Below are 14,786 nucleotides of genomic sequence, written 5' to 3'. Positions count from 1 at the left end.
GGAAACGGGTTAGAGAAATACAATTCACTACAAAACCACCCATATTGTGACAGCATTTTGTTACAGCGCTTTATGTACGATTCTTTTATATAAACTTTGCTATACTCCCTTCATGCTATTAACTGCTCATTCATAAAGCAAACTACAAATATTGGTCTCACTTTTTGATATAACTTCTCTGAATTAGAAGTGCCTGCACTTGACAGATTTAAATACGTGATTTTAATTGCTCGATCCATATACACATTTTTTTACATTGCACATTGGTACAATCTGCAAAAGAAAATGTATCTGATAAATGCCTTATCTGTATTGATTTTAACCGCTATGAAAACAATTACATTTTTATAGACTTGCATAAAACAATGACAATGTTTGAGCATTCATTCATTATTATTTTGCTGTCTTTTCTGCTCTTAAAACAGAATCCCCAATGCAAATTTTTCATAAAATAGTCACTCCTTTTATATTCCATTAAATAGTCCCATATATTGGGCATCATGTATCAGCTTTTGATGAGAAAAAAATGCAATCGGATTTTCTTTAGCACTTTCTGTGACTTTTATGATTCTTTGTCACAACTGTAAATCTCATACATATTGATCACGTTTTTTGGTTTTATGATCATAAATACAACCCCGCATTTCATGTGTAAAACACTCGGTTTGGGGATCTCGGAACAATTATACAGAGAAGGTAAAAAGGCGCCAAAGCTTTACTATCTGTCATTCAAACAAAGACCACACGGTGGCAGTATTGTTTTGGAAATGATCTGGATTCTGGAGACCTGGATTTTTCACAATGATCTGAATCAAAGGTTTCACCTCCAGATATTTGTGATAAATACGTTTTGCGGATTCCCTTTAATATAATTAGTGAATTAAGTTGAAAATCAACAGGACTCTAGCATCACTTCTTAAATCGCACAAATATGTGACTGATGTGGGGGCTGAAACTGCCAAAGATGCCACATTTCCCACACAATCTATACAGGGAAAACGCAGCAGCACCAAAATAAAGGCAGCAAAACACACACACACGTGTGTAACTCACATTAACATGAAACACTTGGGGTCTTCCTTACTTTTGTGAACAATGTTTCTAAATCAATCTGTTCAATTAATTCAATGATCCTTTTTTTTTATTTCAGTCACACTTTATCTCAAAGATTATCCCGGAGACCAGAACGTAACCCCGGGATCAAGGCACCAGAACGGACAAAGCGTTTCAATAAAGAGAATGTATTCTGTCCGTATCCAGCCCAGCACAAACTCACAAACCCCTTACACTCCCCAAAACAGGGAATACAGGGAATTCTAGGTGCCAGGCGCCACTTCCAAGGCTCCCCAGGGTTTGCTCCCACTCCTGTGGGGTTTGAGACTGCAGAGCTTTCAAACCTGTTTGCTTTCTGAGACTCTGTCCCGCAGCACGGAACCGTTTTCACATCTCCCGCTGGATGAAGCTCCCAGCGACGTGTGAAGGTGTCTCTGGCGCAGCCTTGGGGCGCACCGCTTAGTTCCCTGCACGCTGGGATCACACTGACCCTGAGCGCTGCTGGGTTCCCCTTACATACAGTCCCCGCTGCTATAGGAAATCGCTGTAGATGGAGCCGCGACCATCATGTGTGGATACTGCATGGGAGACAGGACGTGAGGTCACATCTGCATTGGCCAATCATGGCTGGGCGCGGGGTGGGTGAAAGTTAAAGGGCTTTTGGAGAAATATGAAGGTCCCTGTGGGAGCAGCGCCTGTCAGTGGGAGCAGCACCTGTCAGTGGGAGCAGCGCCTGTCAGTGGGAGCGGCGCCTGTCAGTGGGAGCAGCGCCTGTCAGTGGGAGCGGCGCCTGTCAGTGGGATCGGCGCCTGTCAGTGGGAGCAGCGCCTCTCAGTGGGAGCAGCGCCTGTCAGTGGGAGCAGCGCCTGTCAGTGGGAGCAGCGCCTGTCAGTGGGAGCAGCGCCTGTCAGTGGGAGCCTGCCCCTCTCCCTCCACTCCAAGCAATAGCAGTTCTCCGGACATGTGGGCTGCTCAGTGGGATTCTCAGCCCAATGTACAGAGACCTTGGCTATGCTTTATATATGCACACACAGTGTATACTTTGGTACAGTTTACAACACGAGAGTAAACAATTACAGTTACAGGGTATGGAAGGGGTTGCACGGCACATTAAACTGGGGCAGCTCTAGGGTCTGGTGACCAGATGAGCCCCAGGAAAGGACAGGTATGTGGGAGGGACGGGGTCCAGAATAATACAGGTTAAGCCTGGTCCCAGGGGTGTGTACTGAGGCCTGGGGAACTGTGATTGTGTCCACACACATCAGGCACTCTGATGGGTCACCACCCTATCTCCATGATTTGCTATGGAGACAGGAATCTAGAAACGGGGTGGCAGATATCAATTCCACAGATCATTTCTGGACTGGCGTGGAGATGGACTAAATGGTATTCTCTGATGTCATGCCAGAGACACCCAAGACAAGGCTGTGTGCTTTTCTGAAGCAGAAGATTTAAACTTGCCTGCTTGCAACTTGTTTTCAGCACTGCCGGAATTCCTGATCCTCTACAGAGTGGAAGCTGCTCCGGGTAAGCCATTTCTGTGGCACTGGGCACCTAGGACTGCTAGGATTCCCCCTGTATTCCCTGGTTGGTGCGAGTATAGCTCTGTTAGGAGATTATGTGCTGTGTCTGATGGCTACTGCTGAAATAAACACCTCTTTATTTGATCGCTGTGTCCTGTCTGGCACGTGATCCAGTGAAAGAGTCCTGGTCTGCTGTGGCAACTATTGTTAGTAAGCAATATGTAACGAGAACTATGCTCCCCTCCTTACTATCCGGCGTGACCTGTTTCATATACTCTTTGATAAAGGGCTGCATAGCCTGAAACGCGTCAGAGTGTGTTTTGTCTCCCCCCTGTTTATACCATGCTTTAATAAATAATTATTTTTAACCTTCCAACTGCTTGTGCTGGCCCCATTCCTCAGCTGTGCTCCGCTGCAAATCTTTGGATTTCAAGCTGTTGTGTATGTATTCTGCGTGACGCACGCACCAATGGAGTGAAGATTATACTAGTGAGTATTGTGATTTCCCATTCTATGGATTCAAGGGGACTTCTAGACCGGTACAGTGCAGCAGGTAAGAGTGTTTATTTTTCTTGTGAGGTAGAATTAGGCATTAAACAGTCCCTCACCAAAATACATTATTTTTGATTATACACTCCTGCGTTTGCACTGGGTCCAATACTACTATTATTGTATATATAGTTCTCCATATCCTGATCATTACATGTACCAATTATTGGTGTATCTCATCCGCTGAAGCGCTGATTTTGGGATTTTATCCCACCTCTCTACTGTTTCATATATTGTTCTCATTCTTGCTCGCCCAATACTCAAAACACATTGTTCCCTCCCTCAGTGCCTTGGTTTGATTGTCCACTTCTCAAGTGTTTCAAGATTGACCTAATTCTTGTTGTAATAGTTTGTGGGTTGCTCCCTTCCCCAGTGGTCCCACTCTGTATTATTTCCCGCCTCTACTTCCATGGCATTCCCAGTGCTTGGTTTCAAGTACTAAGCAAAGTAGTGTCCCTCAATTATTCCTAATCTATTGTAGTGAGGAGATTGGCCCCTTCCCCTTTGTTTCCTAATCAGATTGTTCCCTTTCAAAGTGTTCATAATCCATTGTTCCCCAGTGATTTCCTAATTCATTGTTCCCATCCACAATGCTTCCAAAATCGGATTGTCCCCTTCCCAGTGCTCTCAAAATTTACAACTCCTCTCGCAAATACTAACACATGACTGTCCTTATTAAAATGATTCTCCCATTAACTGTACCTGTAAAACCCTACATAGATTGCTCCATTATTAACTGACACCTCCATTAATTATCCCCATTAAAATTACCACTAACCCTTGATGAACTACCACTGTACAACCCAACCTCACAAACCATAATCAGTCCATCACCAACTATCCTCTCCTCCGCCTCATCCTATCACAGCCTCACATAATAAAGGGGAAGCTCGGCTCGCTGCCCCAAAACTGTGTGTAATGGCTGCCTCTGTGATACTCATTTGGCCTGTTTATAATGTATTGAGTGGTAACTTCTTCCAGAAAAGAGCTAATCACTGTGTGATCCCGGGGGATGTGTGTAAAGGTTCTGGTCTCCTGTGACAGGCTTTTTATCTGGTGGATAGTAATGGACATCACTTGGCCCAGTTCTTAATCTCTTGCGGGACTTTCATTTCTGAGTAGTTCGTGATTTCAAGACCGCAGGACCGATAGTTCCACACATAATGAGCATAGTCCAGTGCACCTCTCACCGGAGTTCTATTGTGCCCAGTTCAGGGCTCTGGACAAAGGAGGCGGGGCACCTACATGGAGTTCAACTCCTGGCTAGACCTTCACAGCCCTCGGTGGGTAGCCAGATGCAGAGTCACCTCGCTCCTAGACAGGATGGACATCGTCATCCGTGAACAGTTTTTGCCCAAATGTGTACCGGAGGTGCGGGAGTGGGTCATAGAGCATAAGCCGAGAATGCACCAGACGACCGCCATGATGGCAGATGAATTTGTGACCATGCGGCCACAGTTGGAGAAGTGGGTCCTGACCCCCGATCCAGTGCCAGCGACAACACCACCTAATGTAGCTGACCCTCCCAAGGCCACTAAGCTGGGATGGAACAAGTGGAGTGCCGGAGGTGCTGCAGCCAAAGCCTGCAGAGTTTGCCCATGAGCGCCGGTGCTACCAGTGCAATTGGCTAGGCCATCTGCGGGTGGACTGCCCCAACCCACCCTGCTCCAGTAACCCCAATATGGGGCAATGCTCACAAGCAGCGAGACCAATCCCCTACGTGAGATTGGCCCCAAAAGCATAGCAAGTGGAGGCCGTGCAGAATGTGCAGCAGCAGACCTAGCAGCAGCAGTCAACGATGCAGAAGTGGATCTGGAGGGACATGGAATCGCAGCCATCGGGCTGGAATCCAATGATGTCCGCCAACAATATTTGTGCCCTTTTACCAGAGGCCATCTCCGGGTGGCCTGCCTGATGGACACTGGTGTTACGGTAATCTGGTGCAACCTGATATGGTCAGCCCAGAGAAACTTCTCCAAGGCACGGGGATGCCGGTGAGAATGCTGGACAGAGCCCCCAAGTTATTGCGAGTTGCCCCGGTGTTACTTGATCAGGGCACTAGTAGAGGAGTCTGGGATGTCACAGTGTAACCCGGCTTGGACACCAACATCCTGCTGGGCAATGACTTGGGGCACTTTATTTGCTCCTACACTGAGGAGAATGCACCAGTGGCTGCGGTCACCCCGAGCAAAAGTCAGGCAGTTGCCCAGGTGGAAGTGCCTTTGGCATTGCCGCACACCACCCCAATTATCTCTCCCCAGCTTTTGGAGCCAAAGAGAGCTGAAGTCCCGCTGGACACCAAGCAGGTAAGCCAGCACAAGCCAGACATTTGTCCCGAACCCTGTCCCAACATTTCCCCTGACTGTTTGACAGGGCCAACCTACCAGAACTGAGCCAGGAGTTCATGGACATTGTGTGATCGGACCCCAAACTGGAGGGCATGATACTTTGGGCGACCGAGTCTGACTCCAAGGGTGTGTCCCATCGGTTCCTTTGGCACCACAGTGTCTCATAACAGGAATCCAAGAGTGCTCTGGTCAGATCAGGGACATTAAGGCGACAGATAGTTGTTACTCATGAATATAGGGCACAGTTGATGCAGATATCCCATGTGATCCTGCTGGTAGGGGCATCAGATAGTCACTCATACTAGAGCCCGGCAACTACAGACTTTCTACTCACCGGCGTCATGACAGGAGGTATTGGTGTTCTGCCATAACTGTAATCCCTGCCACCTAGTGGGCAAGTCGAGTAACCACACAAAGGCTCCCCTGAGACCGCTACTGGTGATCGGTGAGTCCTTCCAGCGTGTAGCTGTAAATATAGTGGATCCGCACATGATCCCAGTTGCTCTATCCTTGATTGAAGTACGTCAATTGGCAGAGTCTTTGATTGAGATATTCACTAGGGTAGGTTTCCCAAGTGAGATCCTGGCTGATCCGGGGGCACAGTGCATGTCCGAACTGCTCCAATGTCTCTTGGCAATGTGCGAGGTCAAATCTCTCTGTACAGCCCCCTACCATTCCCAAACGAATGGATTATGTGAGCGGTTCAATGGGACCTTAATGTCAATGTTGCAAGCATTTGTGGAAGCTGAAAGGGTGAGACTGACAAGCTCACTTACATCACCTGCTATTCGCGTATCTAGAGGTGCCAAAGGAGTTTACCATCCGTTCCCCCTTCAAGCACCTCTATGGGTGCCATGTCCGTGGACCACTCAATCTGTTTCATAAGGGCTGGGAGGGGGAGATACTGATGCTTATGTGCTACATTACATGGTGGGGCTCAGGGACCAGATAGAGGAACACATGGGGTTGGCACAGGCTAAATTGAGGCAGCTCAGATCAGGCAATAGCGCTGGTATGATTGGAGTTTCCGTAGTAGAGAATTAATCCCAGGGCAGCAGGTGCTTGTACTGAAGCCCACTTGGCAGAACAAGCTACTTTCCGCCTGGGCGGGCCCGTACACGGTTCACCGGCGGGTGCATGAGTGTAATTATGTGGTAAACCAGGATCCAGAGGCAGGTAGGCACATAACATACCACATCAATATGCTAAAGGAGTATCACAAGAGCGGGCCGGAGGTGTTTGCTATTTGTAGCCCGCTGCTGGGTGATCCGGCAAGCCAGGCTCTGCCCGATCTCCTGGGAGAAACCCGGCAGGGAGGCTTAGTGGAGCAGGTGGAGATGGGTCCCCAACTCGCGGTTCCCAAGCTGGTGCGGGAGATGCTAGAGCAGTACCAGGTCATGTTTACAGATAATCAGGGCATTACCCATCTAACCGATCACCCGGTCAACACCGGGGATCATTGACCACTCCTCAAGAAGCGTAATGGATCTCTGCGGAGGTAAAGTGGAGCATTAAGGGGGAGGTTGAGGAGATGATGGCATTAGGGGTAATTTATCTTGCTCAGTGTCCTTGGACTTCACCGGTATTCGTGGTGCCAAGGAGGGTGGGACCACTTGGTTCTGTGTAAAATAACGTCAGCTTAATACTCAGACCGTGGCAAATGCCTATCCTTTGTCCCACATGGATGAGCTCTTAGATGAGCTCATCGGGGCCAGGTATCTGGCCATCATGAATCTGTACAGATTCCATTGACCCAGCAGGCGTAGGAAAGGTCGGCTTTCATCATCCTTGGCTTGTAAGAATTTTTGGTCATGTCATTTGTGATGAAGGAAACGCCGGCCACGTTCTAGCGCCTTGTCAACCGGTTGCTGGAATGGATTAAGGGCTATGTTAGGGCTTATCTGGACTACTTAGCCATTTGTATTAATGACTGGTACACTCATCTGGTTAATGTAGCAGCAGTCCTAGATAGGATCAGGAAGGCTGGCCTGACACTAAAGCCATCCAAATGCCAAGTCGGCATGGCGGGGGTATTGTACCGCAGCTACCGGGTAGGCCGGGGACATCTCAAGCCTGAGCCCACGAAAGTTGTGTCAATAGTAGACTGGCCGGTCCCCCACACTATAAAGCAGGTAATCACTTTTATAAGTACCACCAGCTACTATAGAATGTTTTTGCCCCAGTATAGTGCCCTGGCTCAAGCCATGACTGATTTAACAAAGAAGATGCTGTTGGTGCTAGTTGCCTGGTCTCCTGAGTGTGGGCAGCGTTAAAGGCTTTCAAAGATGCTCGAGCCAGTGCTCTGATCCTGGTGGTCCTCGATAACATCAAGCGATTCTTGGTGCAAACCAATGCTTCAACTTATGGCATCAGTGCTGTGCTAAGCCAGGTAGGTGAGGATTGCAGCGAGGATACGTTCACCTACCTATGCTGCAAGCTGTTGCCTTGGGAGGTCACCTATGACACAATAGAGAAAGAGGATCTGGACAATGTGTGGGTTCTCAAGATGTTATAAGTCATGTTTACGGGAAGCCTTTCACTGTCATCACTGATTGCAACCCTCTTAGCTTGTTGCAGCGGGTGTAAGGTGAAAATGGGAAGTTGGTGTGTCCTCCAGGAGTTTAATTTTACCATTCAACACAAAAAAGTGCAATGAGCACAGCAACGCCAATAGTCATTCCCAGCACGATGATCCCAGCCCCGACAAACGGACTTCCAGGTTCTTCAGCCTTGGAGAGACACCTGATGGGGTAGCTTTCCCAGAGCCTTCATCTTAAAGGGGGATATTTGATGGTATGGGGTAGCCAACCTCACATAATAAAGATGAAGCCCGGCTGGATACCCCAAAACTGTGTGTAATAGCCACCTCGGTGAGGCTCGTTTGGCCTGTGTATAATGTATTGTGTGTAACCTCTTCCAGAAAAGAGCTAATCACTGTGTAATCTCTAGAAGGGGGAAACGGTAGGAATTGGGAACAGGGATTGTATCGGTAAAAAAGGCACTTTTGTGCCTTTTAGTAGTATGTTCCCCATACATTTAGTAAGGCAGCCAGCACTGCCTTTTGTTTTGCTTGCATTTCGGAGAAAAGCTGCTTTGTGACAGAAGGTGGGGTCGGTGTGAGTATGAGGACAATGGTGAGCAGGGAAGGGATGGTAATCAGGTCCAGGAAACTGGTTCTCGTTGGTGCAAAGACTTTATTCACATGAGAGGCTGAGGTGCCTACCCAGCGGGATGTATGGGGCTGGCTAGTTCAACCGTTGCCGGGTCTGAGTCCCATAGGCACAATTTCCATTGGCTATTTCAAATTTCCCACTCGCTAGACCCTCCCTACTCGAGGGGCGGTCAAGAGTGACTAAGCCGGCCCCCTCCTCTGATTTGTACAGCCGGACAAGACATCGTCCTCCGATTGGCTGGTTGCCCCTACTCCATGAAAAGTATAGGAGCCCGAGAGCTATGTAAGGGGAGAAGCTGATCAGAGTACCAGACAAGTTTTGAAGCTGATCAGACAGGCGACTGGCGGGGTTTTAAATAGTGCTATTGGGACAATAGCACTGAGAAGGAGCTGTACAGGGCAAATCTACTGAAGCAGTCCCCTGCACCTAGTTGAGGCTAGATTCTTCTCCCTCAGACCCTAGTTGGCGAAGTGTGTTAACAATTCTGGTCTCCCGTGACAGGCTTCTTCCCCAAGCTGCGTGGGAAAGATATGGAAGCCTATCAAGCAATGGTTTGGGAGGATGCTGGTGACTACCAGGTGGTAAAAGCACTGCTCTGGTCTCAGTATGAGATCACGCCCGAGACTTACTGGACCCAGTTTCATGCCATGCACAAGGGGTCCACGGATTTGCACACTGACTCTGTGGCCCGGTCAGCCCATCATGCAAAGAGGTGAGTAACTGTGTGTTCAGTGAGTACCTTCAATGTATTCCTTATCTTAATCGTGAAGGATCAATTTGTACTCAAACATTTCCCGGAGGTGAGTGAATGCATTATGGATGGCAAACCATCAATGGCTCAGCAAACTGCCAAGATTACGTATGAGTTCATGGTGGCTCGACTCCTATTCTGGCAACAACCCCAACCGAGTGTTCCAGTTCCTGGCCACCAACCTCCTCGGCACACATAAACCCCAAGGTCCGATGCATATTTGTGGAGCTGCCCAGTGCCCCCTAGTTCCAGAACCCGACCACCAAGTTTACCCATAAGAGGCAATGCTTTGGTTTCAACAGGGCGTGCCACCTGAGGGTGGTTTGCCCCACTGCACTTTGAACCGATCAACCTGCGATGGGACCCACAACCCAGCTCCTGATATAAACGCCAGGGTAAGTCACATTCCCATGCTCAAGCAATAGCAGGTGACCCACCATATTACCCAGGCAACCCAGGTCCCAGTCTCCGAGGCTGCCGAGATTGCTGCCTGTGCTGCAACACAAAGAGGAGCCACCATTGGGCTAGAGCAGATCATTGTGCGGTTGCAATATTTGTGCCCTTATACCATCAGCACTATGATGGTGGCCAGCCAGTTGAACCCTGGCACGGTCATCACTCTTGTCCAACCTGATATGTTTGGGCCAGAGCATCTGCCACCTGTCCGATGGTGCCCCTAAGTCCCTGCAGGTGGCCCGTGTTTTCATCGATTAGGGCATGGCCCAGAGCATCCGTAATGGCAGAGACCTCCCAGGCCATAACACCAACATGTTGTTGGGAACTGATTATGGCAATTTTATGTGCCACTAATAGGGATAGAGTGTGTCCGTCGAGTGTGCCCTATTGTGGGAGCGAAACATGTTAGTGTGTTTCTCTGGTTGCCAATAACTATGTTTTTACCACACCCTCTTCATCTGTTCCTGCTCGTGGTGCAACGCTATCCTTGGCTCTTTGCCAAATTTATTTCCCATTGTGGCTGTGACCTGCTGTCAGACTTGAGACCTTGCCACCTCTGACACTATGTTTGTTCAGGGTCCCAAGAATGAAACCATCACTCCCCGGACATTGGAGTTCATCCCTTGGATGTCCTGGAGGAGACCAGTAACGTAAGCTGGGTGTAACCTGACCAAACTGACAACCCTATCCCTGCCAGTATGACTAGGGCCAATGAGCCAGAGCACAGTCGGCAGTTCCGCAATACCTTGCTGTCAGATCAGAGCTTAGACGGCATGTGGCAGCACGCTGCCAAACCGGTCATTGAGTCCAGATCCGATTGGCTTGTGAGTGCCGCCAGCTCCCATACAGGGAACAGAGCCCAGGGACTCCGGACTGACCATGGACGGGGGTATTAAAACATGTAATAAGTAATGTGTTGGGGCTCAGAATAAACTGGTGCACGCTTTGTAGAGAGTATTTTCATTGCCTGCCACATTTAGCTACAACTGATTGTGTGTTAAGTGCACAATTTTGTTTTCCTTATAATAAATATAATAATAATAATAATAATAATAATAAATAGACCTGAGACTCTGGTAAATAATTACATATTTTGCCTAAATTATCCAGTGATGTACGCACATAGATGGGATTGCAATTGAGTAATGGGTTAATATAAACATATTGGAAGTACCTTGTGCAGGAGAAAGGTGAGTTGGCTAGAGTAGCCGTGTGTATTAACCCTGGTTTCATATCACATGCTCACTTGTGTGCGGTCCGTGACAGATAGTATATGGGTTTAACAATTTTTGAGAAATTGTTAAACCTTGGAACCCGTGAAACAGGTCCCACCAGAGAGGTTTTGAGCTGGGTGTTTAGTTAATATATTCATTTTCATCACTTAACACTTATTATTATTTTCACTTTCACATAGAGTTGTTAGCGCCTTTTATCACTTCTTTTCACAAGATAGTATATGGGCCACATGCTCACAGATGGACCGTACATGACATTGCTGTTCCTTAGATTTAAAAAAAAAAAAAAAAAAAAAAAAAAAAAAAAAATGACACCAGGGACAGGTTCTGTAATTTTTAGTTTATAGCACAGAGTATATTAGTGGTACAAAAAAAAAATTCAGATTATTGTTCTTGCTCATAAAGGAATTAATTTGATAAATTGTACCTCCAAAAAACTTGTGCTGTTTATTTCGAAGACCAGATGCTGTAATTATGTGTTCTGCCTTTTGGTTATTGAATCTTTCTATACCATTATGCTATTTTATTTTCTAACATGTCAACATTAATTATATTATGACTTGATTTTGCATGTTCGAGGGCAATCTGTAAACAACGTTGGTTGAATAAAATAATTTTTTTTAAATTGTTCTTGCATCAATGTTACTCACTTGTCTTTAATGATACATTATATACATTTTCAGTATAATACACCTTCATGGCTTGCGAATTTGTGTCCGATATAAAAACAGGTTTTAGCCTTTACAAGCCAAGTAATGAAGATACCGATTTCTAATCCAACAGCGCCACCGTGTGGTAAATTGTTTCAAGAATAGACTCCTAATACCAATACGTTGCGCCTTTTGTATAATCACAAACAGAAACAAACACTACTTTATAGTGTATTAGCCATGCTACACTACTTTGTTTTAATTTAATTAGCGATGAACTAGAAACAGTTTTTTTGTTTAGCTTTATAGTTATGGTTCCAGCAAACTAAATGCACTTTAATCAGTTCATCAATTTTATGGGATTTTTTCCGAAAAATCATCATGTCGGTAATTAAAGTTCACCCCCAAGTTATATATACAGTAGGTGCCTTTATGGTATTAAATATTGATTTGCTTTCTGCAGTGTCGTATCAAACGCATTACTGTTTCTAATGACAGAACTGACACCTCCACATACATGGACTTAATTATACATTACTTTACAAATGAAGAGAACTATTATCATAAACAATTAAAGTGACTTAGGATGGAGATAGAAATATAATAAACACATGTCCTGCAGGAAATGTGAAATACTATAACGCTTTTTTGATGTTGTGGTGGCTCTGAAAAGAGCCTTTGTGTTGGGTATGTGGGGATCTCTGCTCCTGGTCTCGGGGTGAAGCTCACTTGCTGCTCTTGGCCGGTTTGTGGCTCTCGGTTTTCTTGGGCAGTAGCACGGCCTGGATGTTGGGCAGGACACCCCCCTGAGCGATGGTGACCCCTCCGAGCAGCCTGTTCAGCTCCTCGTCGTTCCGCACAGCGAGCTGCAGGTGCCGGGGGATGATGCGGGACTTCTTATTGTCCCGGGCGGCGTTACCGGCCAACTCCAGGATCTCAGCGGTCAGATACTCCAGCACTGCGGCCAAATAGACCGGGGCTCCGGCCCCCACACGCTGAGCATAATTTCCCTTCCGAAGCAGCCTGTGCACACGGCCGACTGGGAACTGCAGCCCAGCCCGAGATGAGCGCGTCTTGGCCTTAGCGCGAGTTTTCCCGCCTTGTTTGCCTCTTCCAGACATCGTGTATCAGTCAGACAGCAGCTCGGGTAACAGGAGAAGTGACAAACCCCGCCCCCTGTGCCCTTATTTATACACTCTGACAGCAGCTGAACTCCTCTGTGATTGGTCAGTTTTGAAAACAGCCAATCAGTTCCATAATCCTGAAACCACCAATCGTCTAATTTGAAAGAAAACTGATGATGTCATAAACGGTCACATGATAAAGTCAGCCAATAGAAGAACAGAATGCTGGGGCTGCTACTTTGCATAGGACTCCTATAAATAGAGCTGCTGGGGGTTTAGGTGACATTGTCTCTTTATTGGAGTCAGTCATTTCATTGATTCAGATTGATTGAACTGACCGGAGAGGCTGATGACTCCTCGAGTGGGTCACTTCCCATCACAGCGCCCGCCGCCGACACCACTTTCCGGAGTTTCAGTCGGGGATGTATTGACTGGCCCGTTTGGAGAGAAACCGCTGCCATGTGGGGGAGAGCCGCCGCTGCTGCCACGTGGTTCATTGCCCATCGCTTTGCTTTATAGCTTTATTGCACTGTATGCTGAGTTCTGTGTGCAGTACTGAGCCCAGAGCTGTGACTTGCTGTGACCCCCGGCCTTGCCCCCCCCCCCCCGCCTAGTGCTGTGCCCCCCCCTGTTTAGTGCAGTGCCCCCCCCCTGTGCTCTGTGCCCCCCCCGTGCTCTGTGCCCCCCCCAGTGCTCAGTGCCCCCCCCTGTGCGCTGTGCTGCGCCCCCCTGTGCTCTGTGTTGTGCCCCCCCGCGCTCTGTGCTGTGCCCCCCTGCGCTCTGTGCTGTGCCCCCCTGCGCTCTGTGCTGTGCCCCCCTGTGCTCTGTGCTCCCCCCTGTGCTCTCTGCTCCCCCCTGAGCTCTGTGCTGTGCCCCCCCTGCGCTCTGTGCTGTGCCCCCCCCCCTGTTTAGTGCAGTGCCCCCCCCTGTGCTCTGTGCCCCCCCCTGTGCTCTGTGCCCCCCCCAGTGCTCAGTGCCCCCCCCTGTGCGCTGTGCTGCGCCCCCCTGTGCTCTGTGCTGCGCTCTGTGTTGTGCCCCCCCGCGCTCTCTGCTGTGCCCCCCTGCGCTCTGTGCTGTGCCCCCCCTGCGCTCTGTGCTGTGCCCCCCCTGAACTCGGTGCTGTGCCCCCACTGAACTTGGTGCCGTGCCCCCCCCTGCGCCGTGTGCTTTTGCTCCCTGCGTTGCGTGCTTTGGGCCGTGTGCTCACCGCCGTGCGTGTGTGTGGCTCTGATTTGGGCCGTGTGCCCGCCGCCGTGCGGGTGCGTGGCTCTGATTTGGGCTGTGTGCTCGCCGCCGTGCGGGTGCGTGGCTCTGACTTGTGCCGTGTGCTCGCCGCCGTGTGCGTGGCTCTGATTTGTGCAGTGTGCTCGCCGCCGTGCGTGTGGCTTTGATTTGTGCCGTGTGCCCGCCGCTGTGCGGGTGCGTGGCTCTGGTCTGCGCCTTATTATGGCAGAGGCAAATGTGCCACCTATGGAGACTGCAATACATGATGCTGCAGAAGACATGGACTACACTTTAGTGAAGAAGAGAGGGCGAGCAAACTCTGATAGCTCCAATGGTTCTTCCCCTCCATCGGTAGCAAAGACAAAGATGCAGAAGCACAAGGAAGACCAAGGCATCAAAACATCAAACCGCTTCGAGCCACTTGCTGATGCCGATGACTGCTCAGGGCCCAGGTGCAACGATGAAGAGACTGCACTCCCACCCAAAAAGATTCGCATACCACCGGTAATGGTTAGGAATATGAAGACCCACAAGGACCTTGTCGACATCCTCACCGAGCACTGCACTTCCCCGTTTGTAGTTAAACCACGGGCGAACCACGCAAAGATCACTACCACAACTGTCGACGACTACCGGAGCTTAACGGACTGCTTTGCAAAGCAGGGCATAGAATACTACACCTTCCCACTGACGCGCCTAA

The 14,786-nt window shown here is 48.7% G+C and overlaps 1 protein-coding gene across 1 annotated transcript; it reads right to left on the bottom strand.

The window, feature by feature from the left end:
• Positions 1 to 12,434: 12,434 nt before the first annotated feature.
• On the bottom strand, positions 12,435 to 12,885 carry LOC142485993 (histone H2A type 1-like). The gene has a single exon (XM_075584655.1). It carries the CDS (start codon positions 12,857 to 12,859, stop codon positions 12,464 to 12,466), a length of 396 nt encoding a protein of 131 aa, XP_075440770.1. The 5' UTR covers positions 12,860 to 12,885; the 3' UTR covers positions 12,435 to 12,463.
• Positions 12,886 to 14,786: the final 1,901 nt, after the last annotated feature.

This window comes from Ascaphus truei, unplaced genomic scaffold, assembly GCF_040206685.1.
Source record: "Ascaphus truei isolate aAscTru1 unplaced genomic scaffold, aAscTru1.hap1 HAP1_SCAFFOLD_702, whole genome shotgun sequence".
In the NCBI taxonomy this organism is placed as follows: domain Eukaryota; kingdom Metazoa; phylum Chordata; class Amphibia; order Anura; family Ascaphidae; genus Ascaphus; species Ascaphus truei.
This window is presented reverse-complemented; position numbering and strand designations above follow the sequence as displayed.

Bases quoted from the DNA above. Each gene is read 5' to 3' on its own strand.
- LOC142485993 (XM_075584655.1), bottom strand. From the start codon at position 12,859: ATGTCTGGAAGAGGCAAACAAGGCGGGAAAACTCGCGCTAAGGCCAAG.